The sequence below is a fragment of the Narcine bancroftii genome, chromosome 6 (assembly GCF_036971445.1).
Source record: "Narcine bancroftii isolate sNarBan1 chromosome 6, sNarBan1.hap1, whole genome shotgun sequence".
NCBI lineage: Eukaryota > Metazoa > Chordata > Chondrichthyes > Torpediniformes > Narcinidae > Narcine > Narcine bancroftii.
Genome location: NC_091474.1, coordinates 231,026,651 through 231,039,465, shown reverse-complemented (window position 1 = coordinate 231,039,465; position 12,815 = coordinate 231,026,651). Strand labels below are relative to the sequence as shown.

Sequence of the window (12,815 nt, the reverse complement as noted above, 5' to 3'; positions counted from 1 at the left end):
TAATAGTCATCTGCCGCTAGTGGGTTTACCACACCCAGATTTTTAGGGTATTACTACCTTTGGGTGGTTTTTTTTTGTGTGTTTTTCTGGGGTTTTTTGAAGGTTTTTTTTGAAGAATTATAGAGGGGAGCATTATTTTATAGTGTGTAAATATATTAGTAGTTTAAAAAGATGTCTAAATTGAATTTTCCAACTTTTAATGTTCAGGGATTAAATAATCCATTTAAGAGAAAGAGAATATTGGCTTATATAAAAAAATGAAAATCGATATTGCTTTTTTACAAGAAACACATTTGACTGAAAAGGAACATTTGAAATTGAAAAGAGATTGGATTGGTCATGCTTTTTCTTCTTCTTCTTCTACGGCAAGAGGAGTAGCAATTTTGATTAATAAAAATTTACCTTTTGAATTGGAATCTTCAGAGGGGTTTGCTGGCAGAGTATTAAGAGTGAATGTAAAATTTTTCCTGAATCTTTATGCCCCTAATATAGACGATGAGCGGTTTATTTCAGAAGCTTTTTTACTGTTAACTCAAGCTAATGAAAATGTCTTAGTTGGTGGTGAATTTTAATTGTGATCTGGACCCTTTATTGGACAGAAATCCAAAAAGTAGAAGGAAATCAAAGATGGCCACACAAATTAATGCGTTAATGAAAGATTTAAATTTGGTGGATATTTGGAGAAAAGTTAATCCTACAGAGAAAGATTTTTCTTTTTATTCTCCACGACGTGATTAGTTTTCTAGAATTGATTTATTTTTGGTATCAGCACATTTACAAGGTAGAGTATTACGAGCTGAATATAAAAGTTGAGTTATATCAGATCATTCATTATTACCTTTTTCTTGTGAAAGTTCGAGGTAGTACGTCCGTCGTTTAGATGGAGGTTTAATGCAATGTTATTGAAAAAACCAGAGTTTGTTACTTTTGTTAAAGAGCATATCTCTTTATTTTTGACCGAGAATGTTAATTCTGTGGATAGTCATTTTGCAATATGGAGTGCTTTAAAAGCTTATTTTGGGGGAAGATTATTAGTTATTCTATGAAAGTTAAGGAACAATATATGGCAGAAAGTTTAGAGTTAGAAAGTACGATTGCCAAGTTAGAGAAAGATTTTCAGAAAGAAGTAACAGAAGATAAAAGAAAAGTCGCATTAGCGAGGTTGAAATTACGCTATAATACTTTACAAACTTCTTATCAGTTTGAGCGCATAATTAATCGATCTAAACAACGTTATTATGAGTTGGAGGAAAGAGCTCATAAGGTACTTGCTTTGCAATTGAAAGCTGAACAGACATCTCGGACTATTAACACTGTTACAAAGAATTCAAAAGTTACTTATAAACCTCAGGAAATTAATGACAGTTTTATTCATTTTATCTAAAATTATATACTTCTGAGGGGAAACAGGATAATGGTTCTATTGACTCTTACTTATCTAAATCAAATTTACCAGTATTAGATGGAAATAAGGTTCAGGAATTGGAATCTCCATTTACGGATTTTGAAATTAAGGAAGCTATTCAGGAAATGCCTAATGGAAAGTCTCCAGGGGATGATGGATTCCCTGTGGAATTTTATAAACTTTTTTATGATGATTTCTCTAATGTATTTGGAGAAGTGTTGAATCAAGTTACTGAAGATCAGAAGTTACCAGAATCATGTTCAAGTGCTTTAATAACTGTCATTCCAAAAAAAGATAGGATCCAAAAAAGTGTCTTCATATAGACCTATCTCTTTATTAAATGTAGATTATAAAATTATAGCAAAAGCATTAGCTAATAGACTTGCTAAATATTTAACCAAATTGGTACACTTTGATCAAACAGGTTTTATTAAGAATAGAAATGCATCAGACAATATATTTCAATTAATTACTTTGGTCAACACATATCGAAAGCAACCTAACTACCCTATGGTGGTTGCATTAGATGCAGAAAAAGCTTTTATAGGGTTGAGTGGGATTTTTTTATTTAAAGTGTTAGAGAAATTTAAATTTGGTCCTTTTTTTATTGGTTGGGTTAAGGCTTTATATACGAACCCGACTGCTAGGGTGGTGACAAATGGACAGATTTCTTTACCATTTAAATTGACTCATTCAACTCGACAGGGCTGCCCATTGTCACCAGCCTTATTTGCGTTGGTTATTGAACCGTTAGCTCAGGCTATTAGACAAAATGAAGAAATTAGAGGGATGAGGGTTAAGAATGAAGAACATAAAATTAACTAACTTGCGGATGATGTGTTGGCATACTTGACGGAACCGGAACGGTCACTGAAACAATTGCAAGAGTGTTTGTTGAAATTTGGAGAATTATCGGGATAAAAGTGATATTTTACCAATTGGGGTGGGAGATTATTCTGAATTTAAAACTATTACAAAATTAAGGAAATTAAATATTTAGGTGTGTTTATGGATACTAATTATCAATCATTATATCAATTAAATTATGTACCTATATTAAGACGGATTAAAGCAGATTTGATTAAGTGGAAAGATCTTCCATTAACATTGATTGGTTGGGTTAATTTTATTAAAATGAATATTTTTCCTCGAATTCAATATTTATTTCTGTCAATACCTTGTTTACTTTCTAAGGGTTTTTTTCAAAATTTGAATAAAGCAGCGTGGGAGTTTTTATGGAAAGGTAAATTAGCTCGAGTGCCAATGCATAGACTTACATGGAAGAATGCAATGGGCAGACTACAATTACCACATTTTCAAAACTATTATGAAGCGGCCCAGTTGAAGTTTGTTAGTAGATTGATGGATTTAGATCAGCCTCCTAGCTGGGCTAAAGTGGAGATGGCGTGCATTCCTAGGGTTGAGATACACGAATTTATAGTTCATTGGAATTTGATTTTGTTATAGCAATATGATATGCCGATATTGAAACATTTGTTAAAGATTTGGATTAAAAAAAAGGGTGTTAGGATTGAAAGATAAATTATCAATTTTAATTCCATTGTATAATAATCAGCTTATTCCTTTTTCAGTGTTTAATAATCATTTAAAGATTTGGGATTCTAAAGGTATAAAGACAATACAAGATTGTTTTGTAGAGGGGCAATTTCTTTCTTTTAATCAATTGAGAGAAATATTTGATATACCTATAAATTATTTGTTTGCGTATTATCAACTTAGAGCTTTGATAAAAGATAATTATGGTAGAGAGATGATTTTACCTACTTTGCTGAGATTTGAATCTTTGATTTCCTCTATACCGAAAAAGGGTTATATTTCAGTTATGTATAATTTGTTACAAGATAGTATGGATAAGACAGATTGGGAGAAATCTAAACTTAAATGGGAGAGTGATTTGGTGTTTATTTTTCCCGAAGATGATTGGGCAAATATGTGTCAGGGCAATGTAATTAAATTGACTAATGTAAGATATGGAGTGGTTAATTATAATTTTTTACATCAATTATATTTGACCCTGGAAAAGCTAAAAAAAAATGGGTTTAGTAATTTGGATTCTTTTTTTTGATGTGGTTCATAGAAACATAGAAGATAGGAGCAGGAGTAGGTCATTCGACCCTTCGAGCCTGCTCCGCCATTCAACGAGATCATGGCTGATCTTAAAGTTCAGTACCCCGTCCCCGCCTTCTCTCCGTAACCTTTAATACCCTTATACTGAAGAAATATATCTAATTCCCTCTTAAATATATTTAATGAATCTGCCTCTATTGCCCTCTGTGGCAATGAATTCCACAGATTCACCACCCTCTGGGTAAAGAAATTCCTCCTCATCTCGGTCCTAAATGGTTTGCCTCTTATCCTCAAACCATGGCCCCGGGTTCTGGATTTTCCCATCATTGTGTCCAGTCCTGCCAGAATTTTATAGGTCTCTATGAGATCCCCTCTCAATCTTCTAAACTCCAGGGAGTACAATCCCAATTTGCGCAATCTTTCCTCATAAGTCATTCCTGCCGTTCCAGATATCAGCCTGGTGAATTGCCTCTGCACTCCCTCATGTATTGGAACTTTTCGACATGCCATTTGGACTTGTGTTAAAGTTCAATTATTTTGGAAAGGAATTAAAGTCATTTTGGAAAAATTATATAATTTTATACTACCATTAGATCCAACGATTTTTTTGTTGGGAAATTTGTATTTGCTAAGGGGAATGGGATTGGACAAAATTCAAATTGCTTTTGTACGTTTGGTGTTATCATTTGCGTGTAAATGTGTTGCTAGTACTTGGAAAGATGATACTGAGATTAATATATCACGCTGGCACAATGAATTCAATGTATTGTTATGAAAAAATTACTTATAATTTACATGATAATTCTTCTTCTTTTGTTAGTAAGTGGTCTCCGTATTTGGAATATATGCATTTAGATATACTTTGAAATGTTATTAACATTTATAATTTTCTTTTTATATTAATAATTTTTTTTTGTTGCTCCCCTTAAAGGAGTTGGCTGAAGGGGTGGGAGGGTGGGGTGGTTGTTAATGTAAAATCTTTTTTTTTTAAATTATTTCTATACTGTATGTTATGGTTTTTTTTCTATCTTTTAAATAAAGTTTGAAAAAAAAGAAACAGGGCCCCAACTTGAAACATGGACTGTCTCCTCCCCGTGGATGCTGTCTGACCCAAAATCCCGCCTGATTCTAACATCTACAGCTTTTTGTGCTTCTTTATTTTACTGTTTCACTGTGATTTCTTGTCCAGGAAGAACTACTTTGAAGATTTCCTCCACCCTCCAGCCATTAGGGACCCACCCCACTCTGCTTTTAATTTCATCTCCCCACCCCAACCCACTGTAGTTTCATAAATCCATTATCTGTCCTTTTCTCTCCGTGGATGATGCTTGACCTATTAAATCCCTCCAGCTTCTCATTGTCTGCTCAAGATGTAATTTTGCCTTTTAATAAAGCTCAAATGTTTAGTAAATAATCCACAGCATATTTTTAAATTACAAACTTGATTTGCTACATAAAATTGTATGCGAGGATATTTTTGTAACGTACCGGTGCTTGACTATTCTGCAGATGAACTGGCTCACTGTAGAGTTGTACACGCTGGGCATGCTTTCCTCCAATGGATGAGCCCGGTCCTTCATCTTAATAATTTGTATGTTTAGAAGATCAGCCAAGCGAATGAATGATTCTCGTCCTGTTTGAAAACAATTTACGCTTGGCATTTATCATGGTCATCGAATGCTGTTTACAGTCATATTTCATGTCCTGCACACCTCGCCACACTTCCTGCAGGATGACTTCACCGCAGTAAGTGTTCAAGTTCAATTTGATTTACTCAGTTGCCAGAGTTGTCATTCAAATGAACGCAGATGGTGGCAGTAAAATATAGGCTGACGAGCAACAAATTTCATGCTGCGGTAAATATCAAGTTCCCATCGTAACCATAGTCACTTTCTTATCTACTGCCTCAATTTCTTTGCCATTATAATGTTTCTTTACAATCACCTGTTCAGTTACAGCAAGCAAGAATTTCAGTGTATAGGTCCATGGCAAATGAGGTGAACACCCCAGAACATTTATACCGAAGGCCAGGGAAGTCACAAGATGAAAGAGGGTGCGATCTGGTGGGGGAAGGAGGATGCTGGAGGAAAGAGGAAGGCAAGAAAAGAGGATGTCCTCCTTAAAGAGAAAAATAAAGGCGGCAAGTTTGGATACAATTTGCTTCTGTACTCTACATTGGGAATCAAAGGAGTTTTTTTTGCCACAGGTACCAGGACAGAGATTTTTGCTGAAAGCCAAAATAGAGACCACTGAGAAAGTAGTTCATCAAGAGTCACATCATGCCCCCCTGAAAGAAAGTCATGGATTCCTGCTTCACAACAAAAAGCTTCAACCATTCTGCAGAGAATCTCAGGGCTCAATTTCTGGTGGAGACAAGGATTCTATCAAACTTAACATCAAATACTGTTCTAGCTTATAAGTGCAAGGCAAAAAATGGGGAAAGGATCTTACCTCAATCAAGGCTGCTTTTTAATGTGAATTTTACTCCACTCATGGGAAGGAAAAAAATTACATTTTCTTGCATAACAGTGTGAAACACAAAAGTGCTGGAGAAACTCAGCAGCTCACGCAGCATTGAAGGGAAGTAAAGGGTAACTAATGTTCTGGGCCTGAGGCCTTCATCAAGGTATGAGCAAAAAGTAGGCAGGCACCTGAACAAAAGGGTGGGGGAAGGAGAGGACAAGAGGGAGGAAAATACAGGGGAGGAGAACAGGCTAACAGAGAAGAGTTCATGTGGCTACATCAGAAGAAATACTACCTCCTCCCTCATCACCATTTGAGGACCAAAACAGCCCGTCCAAGAGAAGTAACACTTTACTTGTGAATCTGCAGTTGTCACCTACTGCATATGGTGCTCCCATCATAGCCTCGTCTACATCAGAGAGCTTGGATGCAGATTGGGAGGCCATTTCATGAACACCTTTGCTCTGTCCACTGCAAAAATGGAGACCTCCCAGTGGGCAACCATTTTAAATTCCACACATCATTCCCACACTGATATGTAAGTCCATGGTCTCATTCAACTCCCAACTGAGGCTACCTGCTAATATTCTGTCTGGACACTCTCCACCAGGTGGAATTAACATCGACCTCGTTTCCATTAACCCATACCCTCTCTTTCCCTCTAGTTCCTTACTCCCATCGATTCAAACTGCCCTCTTCCCCCAACTATTTCTCAGCTCTTCAATCCTCCTACCCATATCCACCTATGACCTTTTTGCCCATAATACCTCCTTCTTCCTCCCTCTCTCCCCTCCAGGTGCCTTCCTGCTGTTACCTTAACAAAGAGCTCAGGCCTGAAACTGTAGTTACCCTTTCTTCATTTAGATGCTGCATGACTTGCTGAGTTTCTCCAGCACCTTTGTGTATTGCACTACAATCCCAGCTTTTGCAGATTTTCCTGTTTAAGAAATTTTCTTGAACAATATATTGAACTTTTCAACATTGATAAATGCATATGGCCACACATGGGTTTCTCGATTTTGTGCGTGTCCACTGGGATGATGGCATGCAAGGACAGACCAGCCCATCAAAAAGAACTTCAACTGAATCAAACCACCCCAGTCAATTCAAATTAACTGATGTTGGGTGAAGGTGTTGATAGGTAGTTGGATCTAGGATGGACAAGAGTCAGGCACACGTAATGGGCAGAGCCAATGTAGCCTTACAGTTTCTTTAACACAGAACCCACTGTAACACAGACACACTTCCACTCCAAACTTAAGTCAGTCAGTCAGTCAGAAACTGAAAGAGTCCAAATAGTGATCGATTTTGACAAGATAAAATACTACATGCAAGTGGTTAATAGTTTACTCAACACACACACATGGAATTTTGCTTTTGCATTTTTGATGCAAGAGGTGGAAATGTTTACCCCCTTTCAATTTAACAAAAGGTCACAGAAAGTGGCAAGTTAACCTGGTGAATAGAAGTTGCCCTTATATATATATATTTTTTTTTACAAGGAGGGAAATTATTCCTTTGGAGAATTTACACTTTATTTTATAAATTACATGGCCTAATCTTGAGAGTTCCTTTTGGCTTAATTAACCTGTTAAAAATGGTTTACCCCAATGTCTTCAAAGACCACAGGAGATATTTGTTTGGAATAAAAATGACACCTAAAATCCAACTGAATAAATGTGCCGAAAAGGAGGACAGCAGATACAAGTCATTAGTAGCACTGAACAAATATATTTCAACCCCTCCCCTCTCCCCCCCACCCCCCCCCCCCCCCCACACCCACCAGCCTAGAAAAGGATGGCCGTCTTGAATTAATGGATGAATGTCAGATGGCAAAAAGTCACCCTCAGGAGGAAATGGGGAAACATACCAAAAAATTACGCACACACCAACTCTGGATAACATCGTTCTTCATTCAGATTGCTTTTAGCCAAGTGCAATTCAAATTTCCAACAAGATTCACAATTAAACCTTTAGTTTTCAAACAGCTTCTCACCGATAAAGCCCTTCTGTTCATCATCCAAAACTCTCCACAGCAGTTCTCTATGAGAGCTGGGGATCTCGGGTGCCACCAGTTTCACCAGTTGCCTCCAATGCTCCTCCAGAACCACAAACTCTGTTCCATTCTTTGTCTTCATTAGGTTAAAAGCTTCAATCATTTTCCGATGCTTCAGATAAACAAGCTTTTTGACTTCATTCTGGAAAGCACAGTGTTAGCTTTTGACTAAATTACTTGATTCAACAATGCAAAATACTACACAAGAGCCAAAGCACAAATCTCACCTTTAGTGTCAGTCTAAAATCTAATAGCAGAAAGGTTTTTGTTTAACTTTTTAAAATTGCATCATGGTTTGAAGAAACTATTTTGCTAATTGATGCACCATCAATGATCCACAAAAGGGTGAGCAGTGAAACAATCAGGCTTTTAATAGCTAGAGACCGGAACATTATCAATCGACCATCCAGCTCCTTGATTGATCAGAGCAAAAGGAAAAGGGTGACGTGCAAAGGGCTATGGGTAGGATCGGTCTCGGGAGGTGTGTCCAGTCAGTAGCAGCCAATCACAGCGTAACAGTGGTATACCACACTAATGTCGAACCACATAGTGCTCAATGTGGCTTGTGCTGCATTAACTCCCCAAGGGGCTCTTGGCAATCCATGGGTAAGTATTCGAGCTGGAAATATTGCTGCCACAACAACTCTGATGTCTGCCACAGGTGCCAGTTCTGATATCCACCACCACATTCTCTGACACAGCTCCTTCTCCCTCCCACCCACTCACTCACCCCCGCCCACTACCAATTCCATTTATTTTGGATGGTGGGAGGAAACTGGATCACCCGGAGAAAACCCACACAGGTCACGGGGAGAATGTACAGCCTACTCCACAGACAGCGCCAGATTCGAACCCGGGTCACTGGCACTGCAATAACATTGTGCTAGATGAACTGGGAACGTGAGCCGAGGAATGCTGATTGAATCGTGCTCTTGACAAGTGAGAGATGTTGCATTTTGGAGAGTTAAACCAGGGCAGGGCTTTGAACAGAGGGCTCTGGAAAAAAGATATTGAACAGAGAGACCGAGGTACATAGGTCCATTTACTTATTTATTTAAATTTAGATATACAACACAGGAACAGGCTATTTCAGCTGTCCCACCCAATTTACACCAAATGAACCTACGCCCCCGGTACATTTCGAATGGTGGGAGAAAACCAGAGCCCTGGGAACAACCCACGCAAGACATGAAGAGAACATACTGACGGTGAGGGATTCAAACCCCAATTCCAATGGCTGGCACTGTAAAGGCTCGCCAACCGTGCCACCCCAAGGTGACGTAGATAGGGCAGTTCGAGCAGTGAGTACATTAGTTAGATGTCACATTAGACCTGTACAAGACATTGGTGAGACCACACTTTGTGCAATTCTGGTCACTTGACTTTAGAAGATGTCATTGAAGCTGCAGATCATGCAGAAAAGATTCACAAGGATGTTATTGGGACTGGTAGGCTTTTGAGTTATGGGGAGAAGGCAAGGTAGTGAGTGGGGCTATGTGAGAGAATGGATCAGCTCATGATGGTATGGCAGAGAAAACTCAATGGGCTGAATGGTCTACTTCTGCTTCTATAGCTTATGGTCTTGATAGGCATTATATTCTATTGAAGGAAACAAAACCAGTTCAGGATAACGTATATTACAATTAGAAGAACCAAGATTAAGCAGATGAAATGTGTTGTTAATATAAAGTAGCAATCAGCAAGATTAATTAACAGTAAACTCATTTTATAAATGTGATAAAGGCCTAATTGAATAACATGTTAGGTGAACATTAAATAATTGGGGGTCAGGAAACAGCATCGAGAATTATTCAAAAGCGGTAGACACAATCGAGAAAAATATCACAGGATGTACAATTGGGATGGCCCAGGGTTTTGAAAAATCAGAGAATACCAAATTACACTCCAAGCAAATTGCTTAATTTGGACTGGAAGCAAGGTATATAAATTAGGTGGGGTGAAGGGCCTGAAATTGGCAAGAAAGGTTGCTTCAAATTTAATGTTTTAACAAAAAGCATATCAGGTTTTAATGGACTGGAATGTTGCAGACAATTCCATACCTTCAAATGTTTCTTGTAGTCATTGTATACAACAGCCAGGAAGAGAGACATGAAGACATAAGTGTTCACTATTATAAAAATGATAAAGAAGATGGAATACGCCCAACTGACTTCATAGGCAGGCATCCTGCAGAACAAAATATCCAGTCAGAGTTAATCGCGCACTTCACACATTTCACAAGCTGAGTAGAACAGTCCACATTAGAATTCGCTAGAAGTTCTGTAAGCACTTGCACAGTCCGTGGTCTGTCTCCAAACACTGCTCCCTTTATTACAGTGCACTGCCAAGCACATGCAGGAGGTGTGGCGCATCTTCCCTTATCACCATCCATTGACTCGGGCAATCGTACCAAGTGCCACTGAAATTCACACATGTGGTCACGATGCGGTCTCCTCTGCACCAGAGGAGCCAACGCAGGTCAGGTAACCACCCTGCATGGGACCTCATTTCCATTTGCAAAGGGTGACCTTGAGCTTCCAGCCTAATCCTCCATCTCATCTTCACCTTTAGCCTCCTTCACTTTGCTAACAATGACCAACATCGTTGAGGGACAGCACCTAACTTCCACCTGCTGCATAACACAATGTCTGGGGCTTTGGTGGTGTCAAGACTTTTCAGATTTTTGGATGCTATTCCCACCCCCACTTCACCTGGATCCATTTGACCATAGCCTTCCATTAGTTTACCTCTCCCTGCCCCTGACTGTTCCCATCTGTCTCATAAACCAAAAGAAATAAATGAAACATTTGGAAGTTTTTATAAGGAATTGTATAAATCTGAGTCGGGTGCGATCCTACCAAAAAAGATGATTCATTTGAACTACCAAATTTAGATCAGAAAGAAGGAGAGGGTCTGAGTGCCCCTTTCTCTAAAGAGGCAATTGCTTGGACCCGGAGCTCTTTTTAGGCTGGTAAATCACTGGGGGATGATGGTTTCCCCACCTAATTATATAGAGGACAAAGATCTTTTAATGCCCTCTGTTATGAAAGTGGTGGATCAGGCGGCCGAGATGCATACCCTCCTGGAGTCTTTCTCCACAGCAATCATCAAGGTGATTTAAAAAAAAGCCAGGGACCCACTGAATCCCACCTCATAGGCCCCTCTTGTTATGAAACACAGATTATAAAATCATTGCAAAAGCAATGGAAGGACATACTAGCTATAGAGGGTGTGCAGCGCAGATTTACAAGGTTAGTTCCAGGGATGGCGGGGTTGACGTATGCTGAAAGGCTAGAAAAACTGGACTTGTATCCGATGGAGTTTAGAAGGATGAGGGGGGACATGATTGAGATATACAAAATCATCAGGGGGATAGACAGGGTGAAGTCGGATTACTTGTTCCCAATGATGGGGGAGACGAGGACTAGAGGGCATAGTTTAAGAATACAGGGTAGGCCCTTTAGGACGGAGATGAGAAAACATATTTTTACCCAGAGAAGTGTGAATCTGTGGAATGCTCTGCCACAGAGGGTGGTAGAGGCAGATTCGCTGATTATGTTCAAAAGAGAGTTAGATAAGACTCTAGTGGGCAAAGGAGTTAAGGGTTATGGGGATAAGGCTGGAAAGGGGTACTGATGGTAGTGATCAGCCATGATCTGTAAAATGGCGGTGCTGGCTCGACCTCCAGCTCCTATTGTCTATTGTCAATAGGTTGGGAGAATATTTGCTGAAATTAACAAATCCAGACCAAGCTGGAGTATAGAAAGGAGACAATCAGTAAATAACGTAGCTAGATTGCTTAATATAATACATCTGGCACAGTTGGGCATGGATCCAGGAATAGCCATCACTTTGGATGCAGAAAAGGCCTTTGACAGATTGGAGTGGGACTTTTTGTTCAAGGTACTGGAGAAATTTGGACTGATCAAACATTTATTAATTGGGTGAGGATACTTTACTGTAAACCCAAGCAAAAATTATTACAAATGGCCATGGCTCCTGTGTTTCCATTGAGGAGGTCCAGTAGGCAGGGCTGTCTATTGTCCCCAGTGCTGTTCATACTGGCAATTGAGCTGTTGGTGGAAGCCATTAGGTGGGATCCAGACAAAGGGGTTCAGGGTGGGCCAGGTGGAAGACAAAAATTGACCTTTTCACTGATGATGTGTTAGTATATTTGACAGACCCCGGGGGTCTGGCTAAGAACCAAACTGGAGGATTATGGAAAGGTCTCAGTGTATAAAGTAAATCTGGACAAAAATGAGATTATCCCTTTGACAAATGGGAATTATTGACAATATCCACAAAGAAGTCCATTTAAATGGCTGCAAGAAGGCATTAAATATCCAGGGATAAAAGTGGACAAGGATTTGTGCAATTTATACAAATTTAATTATCTTGGGAAGATTGAGGAGGACCTTGGTAGATGGAGGATTCTGCCCATAACAGTGGTGGGCAGAGTTAACTGTGAGGTGATACCAAGGCTCCAGTTTTTTTTCCCAATCATTACCAATTTCATTGCTACAGGGTTTTTTTTTTAAAGTTACTCAATGAATGTGTCAGGATGTTCCTGTGGAACGGTAAAGTGGTTAGAATCTCCATGGAAAAGTTGATGTGGGACTATAATTTGGAGGGTTTTAAATTATCTGATTTCAAAAAATACTACTGGGCAACCAAGGCAAGGTTTATCGCCCCACTCTTTGAGGGAGCCTCCCCCATCCTGGGCACAAATTGGACGACATGCAGCAGGTGAAAAGATAACAGGAGAGTTTATTTTCAAATATGACATTAAATTAATTTCAAAGA

At 39.0% G+C, this 12,815-nt stretch overlaps 1 protein-coding gene across 2 annotated transcripts in view; it reads right to left on the bottom strand.

Annotated features, from left to right (window-relative positions):
- tpcn3 (two pore segment channel 3) overlaps positions 1 to 12,815 on the bottom strand; it is an 81,510-nt gene that overhangs the window by 24,651 nt on the left and 44,044 nt on the right. For both annotated transcript variants that reach the window (XM_069887659.1, XM_069887660.1), the window contains exons 8-10: positions 10,073 to 10,199; positions 7,953 to 8,154; positions 4,982 to 5,126 (exon numbers count right to left, since the gene is read on the bottom strand). In XM_069887659.1, coding sequence (XP_069743760.1) covers positions 4,982 to 5,126; positions 7,953 to 8,154; positions 10,073 to 10,199 — 474 coding nt within the window. The remainder of the gene's footprint in view (positions 1 to 4,981; positions 5,127 to 7,952; positions 8,155 to 10,072; positions 10,200 to 12,815) is intronic.